At 48.9% G+C, this 27,817-nt stretch overlaps 1 protein-coding gene across 2 annotated transcripts; it reads right to left on the minus strand.

Moving 5' to 3' along the window:
- Positions 1-16,395: 16,395 nt before the first annotated feature.
- Positions 16,396-27,573, minus strand: LOC104251416 (arylacetamide deacetylase). Of its 2 annotated transcripts, XM_009820339.2 has the most exons (6): positions 27,427-27,573; positions 21,289-21,322; positions 19,874-20,053; positions 18,570-18,639; positions 18,053-18,224; positions 16,396-17,004 (listed from the first exon to the last, which is right to left on the minus strand). In XM_009820339.2, the coding sequence occupies exons 1-6, from the start codon at positions 27,571-27,573 to the stop codon at positions 16,396-16,398; spliced, it is 1,212 nt and encodes a 403-aa protein (XP_009818641.1). The 2 variants fall into 2 exon arrangements, with proteins under 2 accessions (XP_009818641.1, XP_009818640.1); XM_009820338.2 differs by lacking the exon at positions 21,289-21,322 and having other exon boundaries at positions 19,874-20,096; positions 27,436-27,573.
- Positions 27,574-27,817: the final 244 nt, after the last annotated feature.

The raw sequence follows: 27,817 nt of genomic DNA on the forward strand, positions 1-27,817 counted from the left end.
AGGTAGTTGTTAGAAAAAGACTGAATAATCAATTTTAAAGTGAGCAGTCAGGGTAAAACAATGAAAGGGTTCCTTCAGAAATGGTCCCACTAGAGGAATAGCAGAGTTTTCTCGAGACGCTGCAGAGAAGCCGGCTCTCGGGGCACAAGGACACCTTACCATCCCCAGGGCTGGGCGCTGCCTCTCCATCAGCACTCCTGGACCGTGCCTTGGCAAGAACCTTGGGATCCCTGGAGCGCAGCACAACATCACCGGGCAACATAGTTTGCATATGATGTGATCATGAATGAGTCAAGGCAGAGGCGCGATTTGTTTGGCTGAGCAGGACACGGGGCCAGTTTTCGTGGGAGGGAGGTACTGCAAAATGGGTGCCGAGCCAAGGAGAGAAGCAAACAAACACTTCCCCTTTGCAGAGACCTGTTTGGAAACCGTCCGGGGCGGCTGGGCGGGCTGCAGCTCTGCCCCGCGCCGTGGGGAGCCAGGGGCGTGCCGAGGGCACCTGCCCAACGCGGGGCTCTGACCCCGGATTTCACGTGGAACGCCGCGGTCTGGACGACGTGCGGCTCTCACAGCGAGCCACGGGGCCGGCGGTCGGGGGTCCCGGCTCGCCCTGCCCGGCCAGCGCTGTGCACAGCACTTGCCTTGCACGGGCCGCAGCGGCCGTCGAGGCGAGAGCTGCTGCTCGGAGGCGTGGGGAGGGAGAGAGCGCTGCTCCTCATCCCCACGTTTTGGGAGATCCCCAGAGGCCTCAGGAGGGCAAAGGCTGGTGGCTTGCGTCCTGATTACAGCCCCTCGTCTTCAACCGCAGAGCAGTCCTTCCTGTTACACTCGGAGATCGACGCACCAGATACAGCAGCGGGGTGACATTCTGCAGTTAGCGAGCCAATTAAAACAACGTATTCTAATTATATTAAAGCAGAGCACTAAAGAACACTTTTAGTTTTCATGTAGTAACACATTTTAACACTTCAAAGCTTGATGGCTTATTCATCATTGCTATGTAACATTACTATGTTTTTAACTTTGAGAATAAATGCTGCTAATGCAAAATGACTGCTCCCCTGCAACTAATGCACCTGAACCCGTTCCTATCAGCACAAAAATTGTTTCTTGGTTTCAAACAATACAGTGGCATTTTTAGGTGTGGTTTTGATTGCATTTTTACCTGCAGACCGCTGTCTTCCGCTGTTCAGAAGCCCCAGGGCGCTCCACGGAAGAGGAGGTTTCAACCTCTGGAGGCAGGGCTCGGCCAGCCCGGCTGCCCCGGCTGAAGGTGCCGACGGTTGCACGAGGAAGGGTGGGTGCTGCAGTTCTCTCGCCTAAAATCGAGCGGGAGAGCAATCTCAGCTGTGTTTTGGGTTGACCGTGCTCAGGTGGCTGTGTGGCTGACACACGTGAGATGCTCCCTGCCTGGGATTGCCACTGCTACGGGGCAGGTTTGTATCCAGGGCGGGTTTTTAGAAAATCCCTGGCTGTGCCGTAAGCTTTCATATACTTCCACTTAACATGTGTTGCTGTGCATGAGTGTGCTCTAAGCGAGGCTTCAAGCCAAAAAGCTGCTGCTGTGTGACCTGTCAGCATACACTAATGACTGAAGACGAAAGGATCAGTCTGTCTTTCCTGGCTCATGTAAGAAGCAGACCTCTTTTCAGCCTGCTGCAGAAAAGACGTTCCACTCGCTATGCAGGCTGCGGGGCTGCATTACAGCCGCCAGGCCTACTTTGCAGGAAAAATAAAATCACAGCATTTGGGGGGCTTATTAATTGCCCCTTTAGTGAACAAGCCAAAACTGCTTCACTCACCTGTTAATGGCAGCTTGCTCAGAATCTCTGGCAGGTACCAAGCCAGCTACTGCTGCACCCCGAGCAGACGGCCGTGCATTTGCAACGCACGCAGGGATACTGACATCTAATTCCTTCATCCGATCCCAGCAAAACCAGGCCACTCGTGCAGTATTCAGATTGCATGTGGCATCTGGAAAACACAGGCAGTGCCGGCGCTGCGGGGACCCGGGCGAGCGGCTCCCAGCAACACCGCACGTCATTACAGCACTGATTGCTGCTTCGTCCCTCGCAGGGGACAAACAAACTGGCGCTACGTTCGATGTTTTAAGTGTATCTACAAAAGCTGTCCTCTGCTGGGTTAGCCCTTCGTACAGCTTCTGTCCTTGAGGGCAAGGCTTCCTCGGGCAGGAGGGGAGCCCCAGGGGTTGCAGCAGAAACCCGGGTGACAGCAGGTGACAGTGGGTGACGGCGGGTGACAGTGGCGCTGCGCTGCGCTCCGGCCGGGATGGTCCCTTCACTGGGGAAAGTCAAGCCCAGGAGAAAGGGATGTTTCAGCCGCAGGTAGAGCACTGCTGGGGTGGGTATCTCCAGTTCTCGGGCAGACCGCTGTGGTCTTCCCAGGCTCATCCCTGCTCCTGACTACGCAGGTAACAGCACACTGTCTCATCCCGACTGGCCCGGGATCCCGCCTTCTCCAGGGGGTCACTGCCACGGAGAGCATTTCAGAGCAAAACTTTGAGGTTGTCTGCAAACACGGCCACCACATGGCTAACTAAAATCACTATTGAAAGCAATTTCCTTCCTTTTCAGAAGAAAATACAAAGAACTGAGAAGATAAGGGTTGCTTCTTTTCTCCTCACCGTGTACCCAATAGCCCTGCGGTGCTGAAGGAGCTCTGTACGTGGCGAGCGAGTGCTTAGAAGAAAAACAATCCAATGCTCCAGACAAAAAGCACATTTTGGAAAAGTGCAAGAAGAAGGAGGAGTGCCAGTGAAAGACTGAGCTTTAAAAGAGCTCTGTGACTTTCCACTACAAGAGTAAAAAAAAAAAAAGGAAAGAAGAGCTGGGCAGGTTTGGGACTAGTGGCAGGTACCTGCCCCGCCACACCTCCGTCCCGCCCGGGAGCGGGCTGGCACGGCACTGCCGGCCGTCCCCAGCGCGGGCAGGAGCTCGGGCTGCGCCTCGGCGGGATGTCGCTGGGGACAGGCAGGGTGAAGTGCTGCGGTGGCGGCTGGGAGCTCAGACCAAAAGGGACATCCCAGCTAACAGATAGGTGTGAGACAGGCGATTGCCTGCCTCCGTCTTTAAGACAGAGTAACAGGAACCAGGAAAGAAGATGCAGGTTCGACAGTCGTTTGTAAGGAAGGGTGCTGGAGGTTGGCTGCAGAACATGCCACTTCCCCGTAATACTTTGGCTTTAGCTAATACAGGTAGCAGGAGTCATGAAAACGTGGCAGCTTGCAAAGGCTGAGGCAGGCAGGGACGGTGCCCGGGTCCCCAGCCATCGCTCGCTCTGGTCCTGGGGCTGCGAGCGATAGCCCAGCCTGGGGCCGGGGCACTGCTCCAGCCGTGCTCTGCGCCAGCGCTGCAGCTGAACTCACGGGGGGTATTTGTTCCTGTTTATAAACAACATCTGGCACAAACACGGAGCACAACACCAACTGCTACACATGAAGAATCACTGCGAAAATCCAGAAAGGACATTAAATTATTATTAGCGTTTATCTCAGAACATGTGCCTCACTGCTGCCCGTTGTGTAACAATTTGGACAAGGCCAGCTCACTTTACTATGGCTGTGTTGGATGGATGCTTCTAAAAAACACTATTTAGAAACAGCTATATTGTTCATGCCAAATATGTTTATCAGCAATGAAAATTCCTGGAAACTGCAAGTTCAGCAAATATAGCTGAAGTACGGTTACATTTCTTACATTCAAGCCAGAATTTGTATGCCTCATTTTTAAAGAATGAGTAAAAAGAGAAAGAAGCTACAGGTCATATGTAGATAGCTGCAGAAAAACTATCATGAGCTGGAAAAAAGCTAAACAAAATAAACCACTAAATGACACATTAGCTTTCAGCCCCTGAAATTTTGGAAATAATCAGCACAAGCATGTATTCAGCATTACTTCGCCTTGGTGAATTATACAGAAGAGAGGTTTCTGAATTTTACCAGCGCAATGAAATTAAAATTTTAAAAAGATAAATCAGAAAACAAACAGATGTCGAAACTGCTCATTAGTTCAGCAGTGCTGTGGGCCGTGCTGAGGCTGCCCATGGAGCAGCTGCCTGGTTTTACAAGAGCCGCGAGCGGCTGCCGCTCTCGCCTCTCCTGAAACGGCAGGATGAAATGGGGAGAAGGAGTAGCTGCCGCCTGCTCAGAGCTGCTGGGTTTGCTGTACAACCGTCACGTTCCGACAGCTAAACTCAACGAAACGTGTGAAATCAATTAAAGGAATAAACAGGGGGTTCCATTGTGCTTGAAAGAAGCCTTCTAGGTCTGCATATCTTTTGCCCCAGCTACCAGAGGGATTTTGGTTTCTTTACTACGACCAGGAGTAACTTGGCTTGAGCTTTAACAGGGCGATGAACTCCATGTCTGTTCACAGTGGGGAGACAGCTACCAACGTACACACAGCGGTGTGGGAACTGTGAGCAGCAGCTACTTCATCCTGCGTCGGTATTGTGATACGTGCCATAACAAATCCAAAACGGAATGGAATGGGCACTGATAATGTAAAGAACCCATCACAAGTGAGTCATCAGGCATGACTGGTGAGGGAAGAAGTTTATGGCGGATTAAGTGCTGTGAAACAATTTCATACGTATGCGCAGAAAGCTCGCCCTAAATGAACGCCTCAGATGAGGCTTCCTTAAATGGCCAAGTAAAGCATTATAAAAGGTAACGCATGACGTTAACCCGTTATTTTAGAGCACTGCTTTATATCGGTAACAATTTGTAAGGAAAACTTATAAATTCACTGATGTTAGATCTCCACATCTTTCATACAACTGTATTACCAAACCCGGATTTTTTCAAGGAGACCCGGTAGGTTATGCCAAGGTGTGACGCTTGAAGCCCTGGGTGAAGGGCATCTAGTGGTCGTGCTAGAGCTGGATTTTCAAAATACCTTTGGTGAGGTCCCACCCACACCGCAGAGTTGTGAAGAGATCCATTTACTCTGTGGGTTTGTCTGAGTGAGTCCTAGAAACCCCCACGGGCGCTGGTTCCACCCCCCGCGACCTGCTCCCATGGACACACAACGCGAGTCCTGGGGTGCGAGCGCCAGGCACGCTGCGGCCCTTGAAAACCCTAGGAAGGTACTTCTGCCGCCCGGCTGCAGCCAGCAGCGAGCGGACGAGGGTGGAACTCATGTCAACTCTTTTCTGCTACAGTAATTTTGGCTTTTCCCTATCTGGACTCAGTTGCCGTCGGCGGGGCGGGAGGGAGCCAGGCTGGCACCGGGGCGCGGGAGAGACCGGAGCTCAGCAGGCAGGCTTCAGCCCTGGCTTCGTTCAGTGAGATAGATTCAGCTCTAGTTTCTTTGTCAAATGAGTCCAAACTTCTGCTTTTATAATTGGCACAGCATTCTTACTGCAATATTTTTCACGTACTGTATTCTCTGATCAGATATAAAAAGATCACGGATGATTCATACTTCCCATGAGTAATTGCCAAAATGCGTATAAGGGAGCACCAGCCTCGCCTCTTATCACCGACTCGCTGAGGACTGAGAAGAGCCGGCACCGCTGGTGTGCTGGGGACGTTCGCGCTCTTCCAATAAGCATCCACACAACGGCACGTTATTGTGAACTGGATTATTCTGGGTTTTACTCCTAGCAAATGCTGATCCCAATACAGGTTCAGAGACAAATGCCTTTCTTCATTTACACAATTTTTGGTACTTTCTAGGCATATCATGAATGGTCATTCAGGACAAAGCAGAAGCATTCAAAGCAATCAATTGAAGTTAAGTAGCATTATGCTAAAGTAGATCTCATCCACTTTAATGATAATTAAAGGCCGTTTCTTTTTTCTTCTATAATAACAATGAAAAATAATCAAATGTTGGCTCAGAGGAAAGGCTGGTGAGCAGAGAGCAAAGTGTTTTCTCAATGGAGATATTCCCCTCTGGCTCTGTCTCCTCCTCTACTGCCTTGTTGCTCAAGACGGAGCTCTGCAAAATATTGAGGCCAACTCCTCCAATAGGCCTCAGAAGAACGAAGGTGCTTTTGGAATGGACGGATCTCCTGTGCGCTCAGCCCCGTGCACACCCCAGAAGACCGCGGGGGTGACCAGCCGCCCGCTCGCCAGCGCGGGGCTGCGGGACAGCCACGTGCCGGGGTAGCCGCAGCTCCTGAACATACGCCACCGGGAAACGATAATCCCCACAGAGCACCTTGCTTTCAAAACACTGCGCATCCGTCATCCCTGTGTGAGGTCATTTTCCAAATGCCTACGTCCTTGATGGATCATTTATTTAGAAACAGACTCAGAAGCAGCTGATGGTCTTTTCCTACACACCAGGCTTTAGGAGAGCACAGCCACCGACATTCCCATTCAGTGCTCTGCTGCGGGCCGTGGTGGATTCTTATTCTGTCAAAAGCAACACCTGCACGCGAACAACCGATCAAAGCATCCAATAAAACCAGAGTCTACGGTGGACGTAGTGTCGCATGGCCAGAATAGCAGGGTGCATGCTGGCTCTTTTCAGGGCACCTGGAGACCCGTGTTCGCCCGATAAGGTCTCCAGCATGGGTAATAAGGAAACGTATGTAATTACACAATAGTGACACACCTCACAAACCTCAAAATACTCGGGCAGCTGTTATGTTTTTCCACTCCTCCACTGAAAGGCAGAGGGATTTATTTTCCAAAACAAATAGTGCTTGTGAAAGCTGCTGTTCTGCCTAGCCGCAGCTGGCAGAGCCACCCTGCACCCCCCGGGGCCGACTTGGGAAAGCCGTTGCTCTCCAGATCTGCTAACTGGACCTTCTCTCACACCAAGGGGCTTAAAGGCTGTTTTGAGGAACACAAGGTACCTCATAGATAGCTATGTCAAGAGAACACGTTAATACAAGTAGCAAAGTCAGTACTCGGGCGTTTACATTTGCTTAGACAAATCTAACCTTCCGCAACAGATTCGGGTCCAGAACGGAGGAGAGAGACAATTTTAGGGTGGAGGCACACTGGAGAGGCAGGGGTGGAAAGCACGAGCGCTCCAAGGGTGCGTTAAAAGCCCGGCGAGCGGGAGAGAGTCTGCCCATGTGCAGCTGCAGCGTCCCACTGGGGACGACTGGGAGCGGTTTTTGTGTTCAAAAACCGTGTGGACGTGGCACTGCGGGACATGGTTTAGTGGGCATGGTGTGTTTGGGTTGGTGGTTGGACTTGATGACCTGACAGGTCTTTTCCAACCGTAGTGATTCTGTGATTCTCTGGTTTTCTGTGAGCCACCACGCAGCAGCGAGCGCACCGGTAGCGTGCCAGCAGCACCGGGGCCAGAGGGGCCGGGAGCAGCAGGAGGTGGCATTGGCCATCACGCGCAGTTTGCTGATCCCGAGTACGTATCCATAGTGACTTGGCAGGAGGGAAATTCATCCCATACCTTGGAACCCTGGTTCCCACAGCACCCCAATAACACACTCTTTTATTACAGTCAACTGGTCTTTCAAGGAATGTTGTCAGTACAACCCTTTCCACTGAGAAACAGCCTAATGCAACCACCGTCCATTCAAAAAGCAAACAGCCCCTATAATTACAGAACTTCTTCGCACTGCTTTTATAGATGTCCATAGTATTTCTCAGACAAGCTGTTGAAATGGTGCCGCCCAGGTTTAATCCTGCAGTTCCCAGGCACTCTGAAGCAAGTTTGCAAAAACTGGGCATTTAGACTGGGAGACAAGGGCAGGCTCCAGCTGTAAATTAATGCTGCGCTGCTAAATTCATTGGGTTCTTTAGCATCCTGGGGGCTTTAACGAAGAAATGCAACTGGAGTCAGGCACGTTTGTTGTCATTTAATGCTCATTAGTCAATTTATATTAGACTGAGGCCTAATAAATGAGTCATGCTTATTTAATGGTTTATTACGATGTATTTGCATTATTTGACTAATTGGAACGAGTCGTTAAGGTTGACCTTGCATGAAATGTAGTGCCTTTCCTGCAGAGCCCTTTAAACAGGGATGTTTATCCCCACTCAGGATTCATCCCTATGAGCAAAGTGGAACATGGGCATATTCTTTAAGGTTATAAATTATTAATAGGGGAAATAAATTAATACCTTGCCCTGGCCACCATGAGCCAGTAGAAGAGAACTTTGCGATGACAACTGCAGCGCAAATGGGTCAGCAGCACACGCTGCGGTCAGCGTCGGGTAGAGGCTATACAGCCGATTACTGTAAATGAGATAAATAGCCTAATGGCGTTCCTACCCTTGGTGCAAAGAAGGGATAGAACTAAATATTTACTTTTGTTTATCTGTGGCTTGTTTATATTAGCCCAGCAGTACCTGGTTTCCCTGTGCTCCGGAAGAAATGTGACCCATTCCTCCTCTGCTTCAGTCCCCAAGCCAAAGCCATCGTGTTTGGACTCAGATGCTCGTTTGCCAGCTCCCTGCCAGAAAAACGCACCCGTGCTCCCCCTGCCTTTAGCTCTCGCTGAGGAGGGGGCCACGGCAGCTCCGGCCCCAGCTGGCCCATTAATTAGGGGATGTTTGTAGGGTGCGCCAGATGTTTCAGATGCTAAAGCAGCCCACGCTCCAGCAATCTCACTGTACCCCCAGCGCTGCTGTTCCTCCTGCAGACACGTGGCACCAGGACCCCAGCTCCAAGCTGAGCCTTGCTGGTACCCCGCGGTAAAACCTCCCACTTGGCTGATCCCGAGGGACAGGGAGCCGGGGGACAAGTGGGTGCCCAGGAGCCGCCACCCCTGCAAGCACATACCGCGCCGCTGCACGGCTGTGCTCGCGGCGTTTCGGTAGTGGCACTACCACCCCCCAGCTGCAGGTTTGGACGGGCCCATGGAAGGCCCCAGCTGCCCCATAGTTTGGGGTGAAGCTTTCGTGGCTCTGCTCCTCCTGCTAAGAGAGGGTAAGGGAAAGTTCCCAACCTCCGACACGTCCCGCGGTTCGGCTGTGAAACCTCCAGCTCTAACACGGGCACTGAAGGAAAGCGGTGGTACCAAAGCTTCCCAGGCAGAGGTGGCTTATAAACATAATTCCAAACCAGTTTTGTTTGGCTTGAACGTGGCTTAGCATAACTGCCAGATTTCTTGGAATAATGACATCTGAATCCAACGAGGAAAAATCAAGCAGAACCAGGTGAGGACGGCAGGATGCGTTCCCAGCACAGCACTGGGAGCGTTTGCTGTACCCCGCAAAGGCTCCGGCGAGGAACGCTGCAAGCCCCGTGGCACTGCGACCCTGCCCAGCCCCGCCGGCGGGCACAGCCGGGCTGGCACAGCCCTCCTCGCCCCGCACCGGCCCCAGCACAGCCGCGCTCCCAGGTGCCAAACCCCCAGCCCGAGCTGCAGCCGCCCCCACTGCCGGCCTCCAGCAGTGGTAAGGTTTTGCTACAGAAAAAAAATAAGCTGTCTTAAGGTGTTGAACATTCAAATCAAACAAATCTGGCATTATAGCAAGAGAGGCAGCCTGCCCTGCTGCGGGCAGCTCCTACCACCGCCCTCGCTCGGGTGCGGTGCCCAGCCGTTAGCCACGGTTGTGCCGAAGCACGGTCAGGTTGCAAGGCAAGGCAGCGTGTCCCACGCAGCATTTGGCCAAACTTTGTGACTCTTCTCCGTAGGGCAGTGTGTTTAATAGCTGAACAATCAACCCAAGCCCCAGGAGGATCGCACTGCACGGACCCTCTGCAGCCACCTCTGTAAGCCAGAAATTACATTTTTTCCCCTCGCTGCCCTGTAGAGGTAACCAACAAGTGCTCTCCGGCTCCTAAAATTAGCGCAGCTCGGGATGTCGGAGAGGAAACGGCAGGCTTGAGGAGTTAGAAAAACCTGCAGCATCACAGTGACTAGAAGCTGATGGAGGAGAGAGGGGTTGTGCTAAGGGGGGCACGGAGGCAGAGGCTGGGAGAAGGGCTGAGCCTCTCCGGGCTGGCGCTGGGAGCGAGCCCTGAGGGGCAGCACCCCTACCCACCCGTCTCAATAGCACCGTGCTGGGCAACAGACCCGGCTTTTGTGAATTGCTACGTGCAAACAAGCTGCACGTATAAAGAGCAGATAAACCCCAAATGAATCCACTCCCACCCGCGTATCTTCTGCACGCAATTCTGCTTTTATGACAGCAGCGTCTGAGCAAGCCTGCAGTGCAACGGCTGTGTGTAGGGTGTTATTCGCATAAAATGCCTCCATAGTACACATCTCATGCACAATCCCTCCCCTTAGCACTTTGCCATCTGTTATTTGGAATTCTACTAATTATATGCAGGGCCTGAAAATGAGGAAAGACATGAAATTGCTTCAATTATTCACGTGTTTTTTTTTTTTCCTGGGAGGAATAGCTCTTCATTAATAATGTATGGTTCAAGAAGTCCAACACACAGATTTCTTTTGCTCCCCCGAAGCTATAAAGCCCTTTTTTCAACATCCACCTCCCAGGAAGAGGCCTTCGCTGCTCTTGGCTGCCACATGGAAACTTTACCCTGGAGCCTTCCTCCTCCTGCTCCCAGAAGAGCAGCCCAGCCCTGCGGCCGGGCAGGAGGGAGGCGGGCGAGACCCAGCTCGGGCTCTGCCACCCCGAGCCCTCCAGATTGATGCGTTCTGGGGCTCCTTCCCCACACAGCTGCGGGTGTGCAGGGAGCTTTGGTGCTTCTCTAAAGTACATCTGTATTTTATTTAGAAAGTGACATTTTGTTGGATTTACACAAAGCAACATACATAAAGGATATATCATATGCTTATAAATGTATTTTTTTATAAAATACAAATGGCAGCTGAGTATAATTAGGGCTGGGTGAATAAGCCCAGGAGAGAAGTTAAATGCAAGGTCATGACACACATCAGTGAAAGCCTGAATACCACCATGATTATTTTTAAATGGGAGAAATAAACAGGGTTCAGCTTCTAAAAAAACCTTTTGTTTTTTCTTTTTTTGTTTTTTTTTTCTTCCTTCCCCTTCATTGTGATGTATTTCAAGGTTAGCGAATATTAACCCTATTTATAGCTAGGATATAAAAAGGTATTCTAGCTTTTCTCTGAAGACAAGGCCAATAAATCAGCTAATAGTTAAGCATTATAGAAGCTGCCTTAAAATTTCCCACATGGCTGATAAATAACACTGGCTTCTAATTTACCAGCTTGTAAATATTTTGTTCGTTCAGGCAACTGCTGTTGCACTGAAGGCTAAAAAGGGGCTGAATAAACAGAGCATTTCTTCTTCCACACTGCAGTAAAGCTTCAGAGAACTGGTAATAGAGCAATAAAGACATAAACCTCCAAAAATGCCCCTGCCCTTGGCGCTGCCCACGTTCGGCGGCTCGGGCAGGCGGGTACGGGCGGCAGGGCCGGGCATCAGCCCGGTTGCAAAAGCAGTTTCCCGGGGCAGGGGAGCGCCCTTCACCGCTAACTAACAACCGACTCCACCTCAGCGCTTTCTAGCCACAGTTAGTGGATTTGTATAAACCCAACCCAGCCGCTGAGGTGGAAAGAAACAAAGGTGCAAAATGCAACTTTTGGGGTTTTTTTTAAGCTTTGCTGCTGGTAGGACAGCCAGGGCGCTGCCGGGAGAGCTGAGCCGTGACGGGGACCCCCCCACCTCTCCCCGATCCCCCCCGCCCCAGTACCCCTCACCAGCACAGCCGAGTCCCGGGAGCGGGTGCCCGGGCAGGCGCAGCACTGCGGGGACGGGAAGGTCTCTCCATCTCGCACATCACCAAGGGGCCAGGGCTGGGCGGGGGGTCCCTGCAGGGCTCTGCCCAGACCCATCGTGCTCCGGCACGAGGGTCTTCACGGCGCTGGGGACACCGAAGCTGCAGCGGAGGCGGGGAAGGAGGGCAGGTCACAATCCTTGTCTAGCCCAACCAGGCACAAATATTTCAAAGAAGAGGGTGTTTCAAAAATAACTACAGCAATTGTAAGACAAAACACTCTTAATGTAATTTCAACGGGTTTAGCTTTTTGTCCCAGATTAACATCTCTACGAATATTGTGGAGATTCATTTTGTTTCTGAGCAGAGTTTTCTAAACCTTGAGTGTTTTGAGGCCAGAGACTTAGCTAAGCTCTCTTGGTCACAGGAGCTGGCATCTGTAATCGCATTGCCTTCCAGCAGGCTTGTCAGGAAGGAATACCTGAATCACGGGGGCTCTCGGCAGCACTTCTTGTTGCTGCCAGAACAGTGGGGTGTCCCGCCCCGCGTGCCCCGTGTCGGATAAGCAATACCAGTCAGCGCAGCTCCTCGCTGGTAACGCGGGTTTGAGATGTGCTGTCCTCTGGTGGGGAGCGTTCAACCTGGGGCTCCTAGCATGGAAAACCCAAATGACAAAACAAACAGCTTTATGGGTTAACCTTTAAAGGGAGCCTTGGAAACTGCTTCTGTGAAGTGGTTAATGAATATGCTGAGCAGCAGCAATGTGATGGGGCCTTAAACTGAATTTGCCAACAGGGAACAACTTTAATCAACAGTTCCAAAAATACTAGAAAACCAAAACTATTTGCCAAGTTGTGTTTCTGTAATTTTTTTTTTTTAACCAGCATAGTACATCAGCAAAAAGTTAAAGGACTCTTAACAAACTGATAATGAGGGAAACCCTAACTGGTGGGGATGCTTTATTTCCTCCTCCACTCACTTTCAATGTGAATTAATTCCATATTCTCTGCATACACCTACCACTGTATCATCTTTTATACAGGTGATAGGGGAACTAGAGAGTCTGAGATCAGCCCCCCCCGCACTCTTGGGTGTCCTCAGAGGGTTCGATCTCTGCAAGCGGAGCTGGCTCCTCTGCAAACTCCCAACAGGGCTGCGCCTCCTGAGCAGGAGAGAAATGGAGGAGCTGCAGGCAAGAGGCTGATGCTGCGTCCTGAGCACGCGCCGGTGGGGCGAGACTCAGCCCCAGGACCTGCAGCGAAGGGCATGGTGCAGGTACGGTGGGCGAGCACGGCGTGCCACGCGGGAGGGGCACGCGCAGCGGCAGGGCAGAGCTACGGCGCGCTCGCCAGTGCCGCCTTCCCCACTCGGGACGCCGCTGGCTAAGCCACGCAAGGCTGAGCTTTGTCTTATGCTATCAAACACCGAATTTCACTCCAGTCTCTACTGGGAGAGGGACAAAGCCTTCCCTCGGGGTGGTTTTTACTGTTTTCCGCTCTGGATAGATGAGTTGCGTACTGCGGGTTCAGCCTCTCCTGCCAGAGGTGCTGATGTTGCAATTTTCACTGTCTCGTTTTGTGCCTCACCAAGTATTTCCAACTCAAAAAGTCTATTTTAGAAATTTAATCAAAAGCATATACAGTCCAATCAATCATTCATCCATATTTAGGTGCTAGTGGTTAAAAGACACTTCTTGTTCCAAGCAGAGTCCCATAAAACCACGCAGGGGGAGGTTGGTAATACTGTCAGCATTTTTGCTTGGAGTGTAAATTTTTCTACTACCTTACAGGTATAAAACTTTTCTAAAGCTAAGATAATTTCTAGAGGAGTCTTCCACTCTGTTCTTCTCCCTGCCAACATCTTCACTGCTTTATCTCCTCAATGCTTGCTCGGTTTCTCCACTAGTTTAAGCATTTACCCTTTGGGCATGGCTTCACCTCCTCCCTCCTCACCACCTCCCCAGGCTCCCTTCTCGGCCGACAACCATCCCGTCAGCCTGCCCCTCTGCCAAGCCCTTCCCAACGCCTCCCAAGGGTATTTGTCTGAAGAAACAGAGGAAATGCCGGGGCCCACATCCAAAGCCCTCCCCAGGCTTTGCCAGGAGCTGTGCGCACATGCCAAGCGACGCCCGTGTCAGGGAAGCGCAGGAGGCACCAACAGCCCTGCTCGGGGGGCAAAGGTGGGGGAGCAGCACCCACCCGACAGACCCCCTGCTGCTCTCACCGCCTCGGGGCTCCCCGTGTCCCCGCAGCCGATGCCTGAGCCACAACAGAGGAAACACCGCATCTGTGGTGGCGTGGGCAAGGAGGGTGTCCCAGCTTTGCTCAAAGTCAGTATCAGTGATCGCAGTGTAATCCGCTGAGGGCTTCTTGCTTTCATACACTGGCTTTGTCCATGTCCCCCTCTGACACAAACAAAATAACCGTCCTCTCCAAATGTTCTCTTAAGCAAGTCTTTTTCTGACGTTTATACGGAAGAAAGAATAAAGCAGCCTGTAAGACTCAGAGAAAGGATCACTGACAGTGACTAAAGGCCAGCTCGGTTCCTCCTGCTAGCATTGACAGCGCTGGAAACACCCAACCTGGGTAATATTCTTCTGGGCATGACCACGTTACTGTGTAAAAAGTCAGACCAAAGGTGTTATTGAGGCAACACCCCAAACCCTTACACTTCCTCAGGAATACTGAGCTGCTGTTAATTCCAAACGAGAGAGAGTTAAAACTCCAGCTGAGCTGTCTGCTGCCAGCAGACAGAGAACTGTTCTCTGCCATGGGCAAGAACCAGGACCTGCCCGCAGTCTTATGGAGAGCACCCTGGGAAAGAGCTTCCCAGCCAGCTGGGAGTAGCCTTCCAGTCGCCAGGAGCTTGCATGAGCACGCGCGTGCCCTGAGGATGCGCAAACATGCAGCGCATTGCACTGCTGCGCACGTGGGCTATACTAGGTGCTTTTTAGCCGAGGCACTGCGGGACATGGTTTAGTGGGCATGGTGGGGTTGGGGTGGTGGTGGGACCTGATGACCTGACAGGTCTTTTCCAACCGTAGTGATTCTGTCATGGTACAGTTCATGCCCGATATGCTGGCGGTAAGGCACTCACCATTTCAAGGATGGATTCTGAAGCAGAGACACAGAATGCTCCTGCTGCAACACCAAACCCGATTTTCCGACCACGATTCCTGGGGCGAGCAGGAGCCCTAGCCCAGCCCTCCCCACAGCCAGGCTCAGCTCCCCGCTGGTCTCCACCCCAGTCGCAAGCTTCAGCATCCTCTTCTCGACATCTACTCAACCACTTCTGTTTCTCTCCTCGACAACCACAGTCAAGCCTTACTAAGTATTCACATTAACGATACCAGCAGATGTAAAACAACATCTCCCTGCGTTTGGTCCTCGTTGTTTGCAATAGCTACTGTGCGTACTAAAGCCAACTTGTTATTCCTTTCTGATAAATGGGATACTTGAGTGACAAAACGTACATTGCATTGGAATCAGAGACAAGTTTAATTTTTATAGTCAACACAATAAAGATGAAAAAGAAAAATATGGCAATCATTCCACATACATTCCATCTAAACAGGCTGCACGCATACACTCAGAAAAAAACAGAATTACTGAAGATTCAGTATCTTTTATGCAAAAGAAAAAAAGCAGGATGCTAGAAGTACATGTTTGTGCTGTGTTCTGATCATTTTAAAACCAATAGCCAACCAATGCGTGCATTCGTCATTCAAAATGTTTAGGGTTTATATTTAATACACAAAACATTTATATAGAGGATATTTGTTCAAGTCTGACAGCTGAATTGTGTTTCTTTTTCAAGCCTATAAAAGCTACTAAGCTAATTTTAGTTTCAAAAATTCATCTGTAAAAACTGCTAAACACTTTTAAGGATAATTAGAAGACATGATACATAACTTATTAAGGAAGTAGAGCATAAAACATACAGCAGTGCTATTGTAAGGCTAGGACCTTCACACTCTTCCTTCATAGGAAGAATATCCAGCGCTCTTTTCTTATGCTATTTCCTTCTAGTACAGGGATTAAAGAAAGTAATTACCGAGTAAGAAAGATGCTTTTTTTAAAAAAACAATGACAAAACAACATTTGCACTGTGTTACAGCCACCCCATTTGGTTTGCAAGTGCTTCCCTCGAACTGTGCTGGAGAGAGACAACAGCACAAACCCAGCAGCCGCGGGCGAAGGGCAGGGTTTCACAAGCTGCCTTTTACTTCATGAAGTTGGGTCCCTGCGCCTCTACTCACCCCATCGCCCGACAGCCGCAGGGGACCTCGTCGGTGCGTCCCACGGGACAAGGGAGCACGCTGAAAGGGACAGGGAACAAGCGGCCACCGAGCACCTCCCATGTGCAAACAATGACGTTGCCCATTTGCACAAGCCTGCGACATGAAAACATTGTGATAGGAAGAAACAAGATGCAACCGACACAAGACATCAAGTCCCACAGGCTGTGCCAGCCGGGGGCTTGGGCGAGCCCAGGCAGCATGCAGACAGGGTCGGGCACACCGACCCTTCTGATCTTGGCCAGGAGAGAAATCCCAGGCCGGTCCCTGTGGTTTCTGGGGTTCTGAGCTCAGACAACAGCACTGAAAGAACACTTAGGTTAGAATCAGACTGGTTTTCCTGCCAGAGAAGATGAGAAACGCTGCAGTCCAGACACTGCAAGGCAACACAACGAAGATGGCAATCACGCCCAAAAACTCACATAGCTCCTATTCTCCCACCCTCTGCAATCGCACCCAGTGAACACGAGCCAGGCAGACTAGAGCATAGTCAACTCATAGATTCTCATTTAACCACTCAATATATCTGTTCAACAACCGGTGCCCTATAGCTAACTCGACTGGACCCGAGGCAAACATCATCACCCCATGAAAGGCGTCCTTGGCGTTATCATGCGTGACAGGAACGCCCGCTGCCCGGAGGCGCGTGGCATACATGACTCCGTCATCCCGTAAGACGTCGTGCTCACAGGTGAGGATGTAGGTGAGGGGCAGCCCACGTAGCTGGGCATCGCTCGCCAGCAGCGGGGCCGCCCTCGGATCCAGAAAGCCCGGGTACTTCTGTGCAAGCTCGGAGCTTCCGTAGGTGGGACTGGTGTAAATGTGATCTTTCTTCACCTCTTCAGGCAGCAGATTGCTCCAGTTTACAAACTGAAACAAGTGGCTTGATTCAACCGGGACGTAGCTGTTGGAAGCCATCGCTTCCCTGAGAGATGAATCAGAAGTGAAATATTCACTCCAGAACCTGACCATAAGCAACCTGGATAAAATGGGCTTGTTTTCATTTTCTCGGTAAGACGGCAAATTCAGGTCAAGGGTTTGAAGAGCAGGGTAAAGCAAGGCCTGGGCTTTGAGTTTAGTTTCGACTTCAGCATCCTGTAACAGCTGTAGAAGAAAACAGAAATAATTACAAGAAGTCAGTTAAAAAGTGTTTGTTCTCCCACACAGAGAAGATCTTAAAAGTAAGGAATTAACATATGCATTTTACAACATAAGCAAAATAAGATTATCAATAAAACCAGGATAGATTAATTTAAAGAAATTCTAAATTCATAGGCAGGTCACCTAAAAGAGTATGTTGTATTAAAAAGTCTCACATATCAAAAATAATTTCATTTTATTTCTATTCTTATAGCTTAAAAATTGCAGGTTTCGGAGGCTGCTTCTATCATTTCACACAATTTAGAGCTTAGCCATCTGTTTGGTTTTTTAACCCTGAAGTGTTAGAACTCAAACAACTACAGTTCTGTGCATTTTAGACATGTGAAAAATAAAACGTGATGAATTGAATACTGACATTTCTTGTATGTCATCCTTTTTCCCTCTTCACTAATTTCCACCTTCTCCCTCATCTTCTGCCTTCAGTGTCCACAGCAAATCCACAACCTTTCCACGTGAGATTCATCACAATCCAAATAACTTCTCAAGAGCGCGACAACATCGCACTGACTTTATTAAATAAACCTGAGTGAGAAGTGCGAAAGGCACTGAAACTGTCTGGGGTCAAATGACATTGGAACATTTACTCCTCCTTTTCTTTTTTTTTGCTGTTATGTACATCTCTGAGTCAAATTGCTGAAATTCCCTTTTCAAACAATGTACCTAAAATGGTCAAAATGTGCTTAAGGAGAGAGTGACATACACCCTAATTATAGGGCAGGGAGCCTTTTCTTAGGGTGTAAAGGTTTGGAGGACATCATAGCATGAAGGCTACTCTGATGCCATTAAATGGCTCAGGTAAACTTGCCTGGTTGGAAACTCGGAGCCCTCACTGACAATCCCGCAGGCTGCGCAACGCCCTGCGTACACGGACCGTGAGAGACGTTTAGGAGGTGCGCTTGCTTTGAGCAGAGGTTTTTGTCAGTCTTCTGTAGAAGCTCATGAAATACAAAAGAAAAAAAATTCTGAGCTAGCAAACCAGCTTTTTTTTTACCTGTTGTGCCACAGCTGCAGCTAAGTTGCCACCCGCGCTGTCTCCGGCAACACAGACCCGATCCGGGTCCACCCCATACTGGGAGAGGACGCTGCTCTGGAGGAAGAACTTCGTTACCGAATACACGTCTTCAAACTGAACAGGAAAATGGTATTTAGGTGCCAACCTGTAGCTGTCAGAGGCAAGCAGAAGGTGTGTTAGTTTCTGCTGTTTATAAAGAGAAAGGCTTGCTAGCATCTGCCCTCATCGGTGAACGTTTATTATTTTCTGTGCCCCGAGAAATGGGAGCTATCTGTCTATTCTGGAGGATCAAATTTTTTTTTACCCACCCAACTTCATAAAGCAATATCCAAATTAACCACCAACCATGATTCACCACTGGAACTTTGACAGCTTTTGTTTGCAAACACTTAAAGCTATCAGGAAAGTACATGATAAAAATTGCAAAACTAGATTAATTGAAACAGACTAATTTATTCCAAACCCTCATCCCATCTAGAAGGAGAATCTCTCTTACTTGACTGATACCACAACAGCATTTAACATGTTTGAAGTCCATCTTGACAGATGATCATAGGATTTCATGCCTGAAATGAAATGAGTCACTTAGAATATATGCCAGTACATTTGAGAACGAACATAATCACAACAGCATGTTCCTCTTTGCAGCAGCTTTCAGGTGACTTTCCAAAACCTCCACCCGCCTATGCCTCCGCAGCAGCACAACACGACCGCGGCACACACGGGCACAAACTGGATGAAGTAATCCAGCTATTGCTTGAATGCTATCCAAAGGGATGAACAAAATACATTATTCACGCTTCCGAGCACTACACAATGCAGGGTCCCGGAGGCTCAGCTTTTACGGCAGAGAAAAACGAAAACCAGAAGTACACCAGGGGCCAGACCTCGGCTACACATACGCATTCACACCGAAATAGAAGAGCTTGCCCGGGAAAAATATTTTGGCTCATTCTCCCTGAAACAAGCAGCCCAACAACTAAAGCAAGCTATGGATTGGTTGTTGGGAACGTCAGCCATATCTACTACACTTCCAACGCCAGCTTGGGTGACGGCCAAGATAACAACTTATGTCCATTTATGTAAAGCGCTGAACGACAGCAAAGAGAAGCAGACGACGTGCTCTAGGGGAGAATGCGACTGGGAGGGAAGAAGAATCACTCTCATGAAAAAGTAATAGCAAAAGCACGGCACACTGAACTAAAACATTTTAGAAAACGCCTCTGGGCATAACGTGGAAGAACACCAAGCATCAGATGAGCACTGACAGCGCAATTGTAACCAAAGCCAAAGAAACACGCTTGGCCTCCTAGGGGCACATTCATGGGAAAGAAAGATACAGTAATAAATGACTTCTGATATGGCAAAACTTCCTAAAACAGATTTCAGGGGACAATAAATACCCCTGACCTTCCCCAAGCAAGCGGTATGAGGAAGCGTCTGAGAATCGAGCTTCTGGAAACCAAGGAAACCCCCAGACTCTGCATCTCCATTTCATTTTTATCCCTACGTGGATGTTCCTCTCCTTATTAAGATAACTCCATTTTGTCCCTCTCTCCCGCTCGTGCCACGTAACCAAGCCAGGGGCTGCAGGTAAAACACCATGACAGAAGCAGAGCCCTGGACCAGACCCTCCACCCTCCACTGCAAGATATACTGACTGCCCTTTCCCGAGTTGGTGGATTTTAACCAGTGAAATACCAGTTCCCTGACCCGCTCCCATAAAACAAAAGGCAGCACTTAACACGGGCCGTTGAGATCTTCCATAGGGACCCCCGGTACTGACAGAGCAGAGCTTACCTGCCTGTCCTACGCACCATCCTCCACCATGGAAGTAGACCACCGCCCTCCTCAGCCCGTCAGACGGCTTTCTGGGCAGGTACAGACGGACGGCAACATTGCTGAACTCTGTGTCCGTCACGGTGACGTTTTCATCAGACATGGGTGCGACATATTCGACAGCTGTGATCAGCATCAGGGCTTCCATATAGTGCATCAGACCCAGCTGAGCAGCAACCTCGGACTAAAGGCCAAGACAAGGGAAAACAGTATTTTAAACACAGCCTTAGTTACTCTCAGAGGTTAAATTTCCATAAAGCCACTTGATGCTCTGTATAAGTCTGTAAAGTTGCTGTAGAAGTCGCTAAGCCAAATGCTGCTGACTCGGAGGAGTCGCTGTCTCGCCGGTCACACTGCCCAGCCTGAGCTCTTCCACTCCCTTGTCCTACTCGCTTCCCGGCAAAGCTCGGTGGCGGTGGCTGGAATGGAGCCCAGGGGACCCCACTGCTTGTCGGGGCTAAGACAACAACTGGAAGCACGGGCGTAGAGGGTAACTAGGACATAGTGGAGGATATGGAAGAGAGCAGAATCAGTTGAAACCTCCTGAGACCCAACATGAGGGGCTGCTCAATGAGCCAGACTGCCTCATTTTTCCAGCCGGTTACCACAGAACCATGTAACACCTGCTCCTGCGATGAACTGCAGAAGCAAAAGCAGCCAGTACTTTCAGGATGCCAAGGACACCAGTGGCACAAATACAATACAACAATTCTACCTCAAAATACACAATGATTTTTAATGATCCGTTCCACCCCAGTAGCCAAGGAGCATCATTTAGAAATGAGTACCCTTACATGAGTAAAAGGAAATATTTTCTCTACTTTGAGATGTTAAAGAGGCAGAAGTATATCTTTGCCACTGTACCACAGTCCAGCTCTGTTTAATTTCTACAGTTTACATCAAACAATGCTATTGGTTACATACCCCTATGTTTTTCTATATAATGAAGGAGTGCTCCTACTGAGCAGCGGAACAAGAATTGAGTCGTGTCCTTATAATCTGTTCCACGTGGTCAGCAGATGAGACAAAATTGCGTCACGCTACCTGTGCCACTATACCTTCTGAAGCTACTTCCTGCACCATCGTCCTTGAGGAGGATCCAGCTCTGTCTGAACCACGCAAATCCCTTCCTTACATTGGTTTGACGTTTCACAATAAAAAGCTAAAAATAACCCCGCCACCGATGTTCTGATTTCCACCAGCCCTCTGCCCGTGAGGCGATTCCCTGTGGAATACACCGACAGAAGTACAGCTCTGGTGTGGCATCACCGTGGCCACCAGCGCTGGCTCCAGCCCGACTCCAACCAAGGATGATCCCAGTGACTCCTTGACCTGGAGAGAGGCTCCACGGGACCAGGAGAAGCATCCTCCAGGACAGGAAATAAGGATGATGCTACCCGGGATCTCTGTCTGCCTGATAAGTGCATTAGTCTAAGGGGTCTTAAAAAATACCCGTAGGGTTAACTCTTTTAAAAGGTTCTTTTTCCCAGAAATCTTGACTCTACCCCAGCTGCACAGCAGCGCTGGAGCCCCAGCCCCTCTGCAACCCTCCCAGGTGGGGAGCGCAGGGGAGGCCATCGGTGCCCCGGCAGAGCTTCGCAAAGGGCAGGGAAAACTTTCCCAAGGGGTCCACAGAAACTCCCTGGCAGAAGAAAAGTGATGCCGTTCAGGGAGTTCAGAACCAAGGAATTGCCAACTTTTAACACTATTAAAGAAGTTCCCTTTGAAACTCATGTTCTCATACATTTATTATGAAATGCTATGGTTCTAAATTAGATTACAGTTATTCTAAGATGCTAAATAAAATCAAAACAAAACACCAAACCCTAGCAAGTAAACCTGCAGGTGAAATGGGAGCTCCAAAGATCAGTATTTGGTAGCTTTGGCTCTCTCACATCATGACAATTTACGCAGATTAAAGCATTTCAGAATCCCTTTTGCTCACAGATTCATTCTAAACCTTGAACATAAAACTTTTAAAATTGTGCTAGCTTTCATCGTACTGAGGCTTTGGCAGACAATAGCGAATCCAAGGGAAAACATTTCTGAAGGCATTTACTATGGACTGTGCTAGAAACGCAGATCCCAACCACTCCTTCCAAAGCCGACAGCTCTCCAAAGGAGGCATCACATTTCCCCACAGCTCTCTGGGGGCAATTGCAGCAAGTAAAGATGTATCCAGTGTTTGCTTATACATAAATCCCACTGGCTTTTTCCCCTTCAGTGGATTAAATTGTGTTTAAAGAAATTTACTTCTTGCATTACTTTTAAGATATTAGAAATGTACTCTAAAAACACATTAAAAATTGTAATATACAACAAAATGACATAAAAGAACAATGTCACGATGACTGGAAAAAAAATAAAGCCTTCATTTTCTATACCGTGAAAGATAGTGTAAATACCTATTTAAGCAAAAATGTAGCCGCATTAGAGATTGACTGTGGGTAGACCGTGATCTCAGCCACGTGAAATGCCGGCAGGATGAGGAACACCTACCACACGTAGCCTCCTTAAACCGCAGTATGCTATGGCAAAGGGCTGTGGAGCTGCTTGCAGCTAGAAGGTAAAGCTACGACGTCCCGCTTCATGATTTAGGAGCGTTATATTATCTAATTCCTAATGATATATTAAGGAATAGCTCGGGGGTGGTGTTTTGTTTATTTTTTAGATAGAAAAAAGACTACAACTTCAAATTTGCTTGAAAGCCCTTTGCTATCTGACTTGCTGAAAGTGAACTAAGAGCTTAGATTTCTAGTTCATTTCAAGCAAAACTGGAAGAAATTTCAAACTAATTTGTGCATTACTTTTCAGTTTAATGTGCGCCGCTCTTGTGCACAGTCTAGTTAAACACCCAAAAAATTATGAGCTGGCGCTCTGATAATAGAAGCACTTGTCTAAATTTCAGGCTACCGTACAATTCTCTGAGCAGGCATAAACAATCCTGTAATTGCACACGTATAACTTCGATCAGAACACTTGGTTTGGAAGATAACCGAATTAACAACGGGCCGAAGTTTATTAAACTGATTGGGACTTTTTGATAAAACAAACGCTCCCATGGCTGTTACTTGCACTGCGTTATCAATCTTTCAGAAAGGAAAGCGTGGTGGGAAATGCTCAGCATTGACGTTAGGGTTGCCGGTTTGTGCGTGCACACGCATGCACGCTCAGCATTTTATGTGGGTCGTTTCCACAGCCCGGTCTCCAGCTCAGTGCCCCGCCTGCACCAGCGCAGCCGCGGGGATGGCACAGACATCGCACCGCAGAGAGCTACCGCCGGCTCCCTCAGTGACAGGGGACGTGACCCAGCTTCCCACACAAGGCTCCTGACTGCCTCATCACACAGCAATAGAAATGATCAAGCAATAAACCCAAGTTCTGTCTTACGTGTTACCTGAAGGCGAACAACAGATTAAACTCAAAGCAGGTTTGAGTTTAATAAGAAATAAAATAGCCCAGCCTGGCGCAGAACCTGTCGGAAGTTTAGCTTTCCAAGAGATGCATTATTCTTCCCAGGAAGAACGTAAAACAAGCACACAACCCCCCCACACACTTTAACGGATCACCTCGTGAAAGGTATTACATCTGGCCTTCAGGGCGCGATGTTGCAAATCATACAATGAACCCTGCTTGCTTTGCTTTTTGTAATTTTTTTTTCTTTAAATGATAGTTAAAAGCAACTATTTCATCACCTTCTACATATAACCTACTTTTTCAGAAGTGAGAAGAAAAGAGAATACAGCTAAGACCTTACTGACAACACTTGATAGTGATCACCACCATATTTAAGAGTCGCCCCTCTGAAGGCTCGGACCAAGTGATGCTGGGAGCTCTGCCAAACTCCGGGGTTTGGAATGGAGACGAAGACAAACGGGCAATAGATGGCATGCAGGGCAGAAGGAAAATTCAGGTCTTGTCATAAGCTCAATGAAGACCAATACGCGCACATGCCAAAACTGCTTATTTTTATCCACAGTGATTACACAGTTTACATAAATATTTCTCAGCTGTTGTATTTTCCCTGAGGATTAGCATCTTGAAAAAATAAATACATAGGTCAAAGTGAGTCCTGCTGTAATTCCACTGAGCTTGTGAAACTCCCCCGCATCGAGAGGAATTCCCGCAGCTTCAGGACTGAGGCTTTTCAATGCTCTCAGAGCCGTTTTCTCCACAAGCAGACATTTTACATTGTGGAAAACCACTACTCTACTGCCTGTGGTTTCGAGGCCATTGTCATATAAAAGCAAAAAGCAATCATCGCCTCATCTGAAAAGTCTCCTTGTCCCCGATCTGAGGATACTGCATGTTACTGGGTAAGAGGAAAACCAACCACTCTGGGGTTTTGTGTTCCTTGTGCTTTGGAAAGCGTTTTCCACAGTCGCTTTCTCCATCTTCCATAAGGGGAGCATGAGCGCAAAGATGAAAAAACCCCGAAAAACACGTAGGCATGGCCCTGCAGGACATGGTTTAGTGGGCATGGTGGGGTTGGGGTGGTGGTTGGACTTGATGACCTGACAGGTCTTTTCCAACCTTAGTGATTCTGTGATTTATGAGGAAAGGAGCCCCAGCTGTGCCTTGACAGGCAGAGAGCCTGACACTGCTTTTAGCAGCTTATTTATCTGAGGAGGCAATAGTTCAGATGGAGGCACCCCTCCAGGTGAAGCTTTCCATCAGCTGAAGATGAAGACAGGCCATTTGTGAGCAGGGCTGTACAGGGCTTGAATCCGGGTTTCACTGCATGTGAGGAGCCGGGCCAAGGATGGAGGAGGCTTTGGGAGGATTTCATGGAATTGCAGCCAGGGAAGCATTCAGCTGGGAAGAAAGATGTTGGATTGCATTTTACACTTCCTTCATGCATTTTGTCTTAGACTGTGCACACATGGTACTTCCAGAAAATACACAAAGAACTTTGTGCTTAAGCACCACAGAGACTGGCTGGTTTATTCTTCTAGCTGGAGGCTGTTCTCCAGCTAGACAGCATGTAGACTTGAGATGTTATAACAAACACGCGAATGGAGACCTTCCCAGTCTCCCTTCTGCAATAAGATGGGTATGAATGGACTCGTCGGCACGCCGCGGTCTGGGCGCAGCAGCAAAACCAAGCACGGCTGCAATCCCCCGCAGGCTGACCCACAGCAAGGTCTAACCACCAGCCTCCGACTGGCCTTTGGAGCCCCTCAGCACTCACTGCCCTGCCCAGCAGAGACTTTGAAAGCAGCCTGGGAGTGGAACAGGTTTTATTCAAATCAGTTACTCATCCAGGCCAGGAAACCCCAAATCAAAGGAAATTTTGCACAATTTGGCACAGAAGCTGGAGAGCTCCCCAGGACCTATTGAAGCAAAGATGACAAAGGAATATGGAGATTTGCCATTTCATGGCTTTCCTGTCACGTTGTTTTGGGAGCTCGAAGGGAAGACCCTCCTGGTAGGAGCGTCTGAGAGCAGTAGCGTTATTTCCCTTTATTCAAACCACCATCAGGGAGTCACAAAGACTAAAATAGGGTCCCCTCTGCAAATTTAGACTTACTATTAAGTGATTATAAATTGTTGCCCTATAATCAGATGACCATCCAGGACATATTTAGGACACTTTAGAGCCATCCCAAATGTAATTTGCACCAGTGCAGTTCCAGGGAGGCTGTCTTTGTCAGAGTCCCTCAGGATTACGGTTCTGCGTGAGATCGGAGCACAGTTACAAAACACGCTCACTCCACACCACTGCTGCTGATAACAGCCTTAGGCTTAACAGGCAGCCAGCACAACAGCCTCGAAGGACACCGACTCCATTTTAAAGAGAAAACGCACAATCCTCCAACACTGAAAGAAAATGCGTCTGCTTGCTGAGCAGTTAGCACTGCTGTGCTGAAGGCTGCAGGTCTGACCGAGTGAGCAGACCCGAGGTGTTCCTGGGGAGATGAGTTGTCTGTGCACACGCTTTCCTTGCCCGCTACCTCCAAGAGGAGATTTAAGAGGAGAAGAAGCAAGGCAGCACATCAAAAGTGCCGTCTACAGTTTCTTTCTCACCACTTTTTCACCTCCCACCACTCAGACCTCAAACCACAAGATCAAAAGAAACAAGAAAGCAGCAAAGAGTCCATGAGTAAACACGCACACAAAAACTCGTCATCCCCCCCTTCTGCTGGCTGTACAGACCCAAGAGGTCTCCACCGCAAACAAAGGCTCTCTGACATGGGGATGGCTCTGGAGATCAACACTGGCTTCTAGATGCTGTCCCGAAGTGTGACGTTTAGGAGATGTCCCAACCCTTGCCTCCACCAGAAAAATCATAAAAGAGGTAGCTCCCACGGGCTTCCGAAAACCATACCCACCACGTTTTAACTGAAACAGAAAAGGCAAAATCCCAAACTCACGCACTCTGGAGCAAACAGCCCCGGTGTTCGTGCCGGCAGCAGACAAGCCTTTACAGCAGCAGCCCTCAAGCAAAGCTTGGTACCTCTCCCCTGGCTCCTTAGACCCTCTTCTCAATATATTTTATGGTGGAGAAAAAAGCGGTCTCAAAATGTTTGTAGCCACCCAGAAAGATGTCTGCAACACTCAGCCCCTCTCCTGCCCCCAAACCTTCATCTTTGACCTTGTTTTTACATTTCGGTTACGCTGCTGCAGCCACCGTTGATTATGCAGTACCAGCTGGATTCAGAATGGCTCCCAGTTTAATGTACTTAAGAGGTGAGAACTACAGCAGCGTTATTTACGCATGGCGTCAGCCTCACGGATTATTTACATATGTTTGAAATGGCTGTATAACATGACTGAAATGAAGCAGAAGCCGGGGATGCAATATATATAAAAATAGCATAGAAAGACATAAGGACTGCGTTGTCAGTAAATATTGCCATGTAACTACAGACAGGGTATCATACCACTGCCTTTCCAGGCTGCGACATAGGGTTCTGCGCTGCCTAGCTAGATGCTATTTTTTGGTAGGCAAGATTACAGTAGTATTAAACCAGCTTTAAGATATGCATCTACAGATATGTATCTTCTATGTGCTCTAGCATCATCACCCCTATAATTACCTTTGCGTAGTTTTCAGGCCCATGCTGTCAGTAGATTCCTGTGAAACCACAAGAATTAGTAGTTTTTAAGAAGTGCTCTAGTTTCCCTTTCTCTGACACCCAATACAATACTTCCGAGGAAGCTCAATATACAGGTTCTGAGAAACAGGAAAAATTCAAGGAGCAGTGCTTCAGCTGCAAAGGACTGCAAAGCAAAATAAACTGCACTTATTTATCCATATTCACATTACATATCACATTTCCAGTTACTCTGAACATCCTTTTTTCAAGATTGCACAATTAAATCTTTTCTAAGTTTCTTTATAGTCATAGTTACAGTAAGTTTCATGCTTAATTTCAGATACTACTGCCCTTCGCTTAGTATATGACCATATCTATCTATTCTATATCCAAGTGTGACAGGAATACATTGCCATATCTCTGTTAGCCATAGAGGCACCAAGAGCGCGCTCTCTCCCCAGGCCAGCCCCACACCAAGCTCACCAGGTGCCCGACGGCTCTGAAGCCAGCTGAGATGAGCATCACTTTCCAGGGCTCCTCAAAGTCCTCATGGACAGGGGTGTAGATGTAGTAAGCAACGAGGGCAGAGGTGAGGCAGAGGCACAGCAGCTTGGCTCCCATGTCTACAGGCACACCTCCTCCCAGACTGACTGGATCAAGCGCTCTCACTGACGCTTAACAGCTACAAGCCAGCGTACCCATGAGGGCAAAGTTAATCCCGTGTTTTGTTTGGGTCCCAGCCAGGAGGTGATTTCTGGGCTGATCACCCGGGGCAGAGGTTATTCTGCTGCGCAGCTCCCAGAAAACATGTTTCTTCAACAAGGCATTCAGCAACTCAGAGCCGGCCGAGACAGCACTTCAACCC

Source organism: Gavia stellata, chromosome 11, assembly GCF_030936135.1.
Source record: "Gavia stellata isolate bGavSte3 chromosome 11, bGavSte3.hap2, whole genome shotgun sequence".
Classification (NCBI taxonomy): domain Eukaryota; kingdom Metazoa; phylum Chordata; class Aves; order Gaviiformes; family Gaviidae; genus Gavia; species Gavia stellata.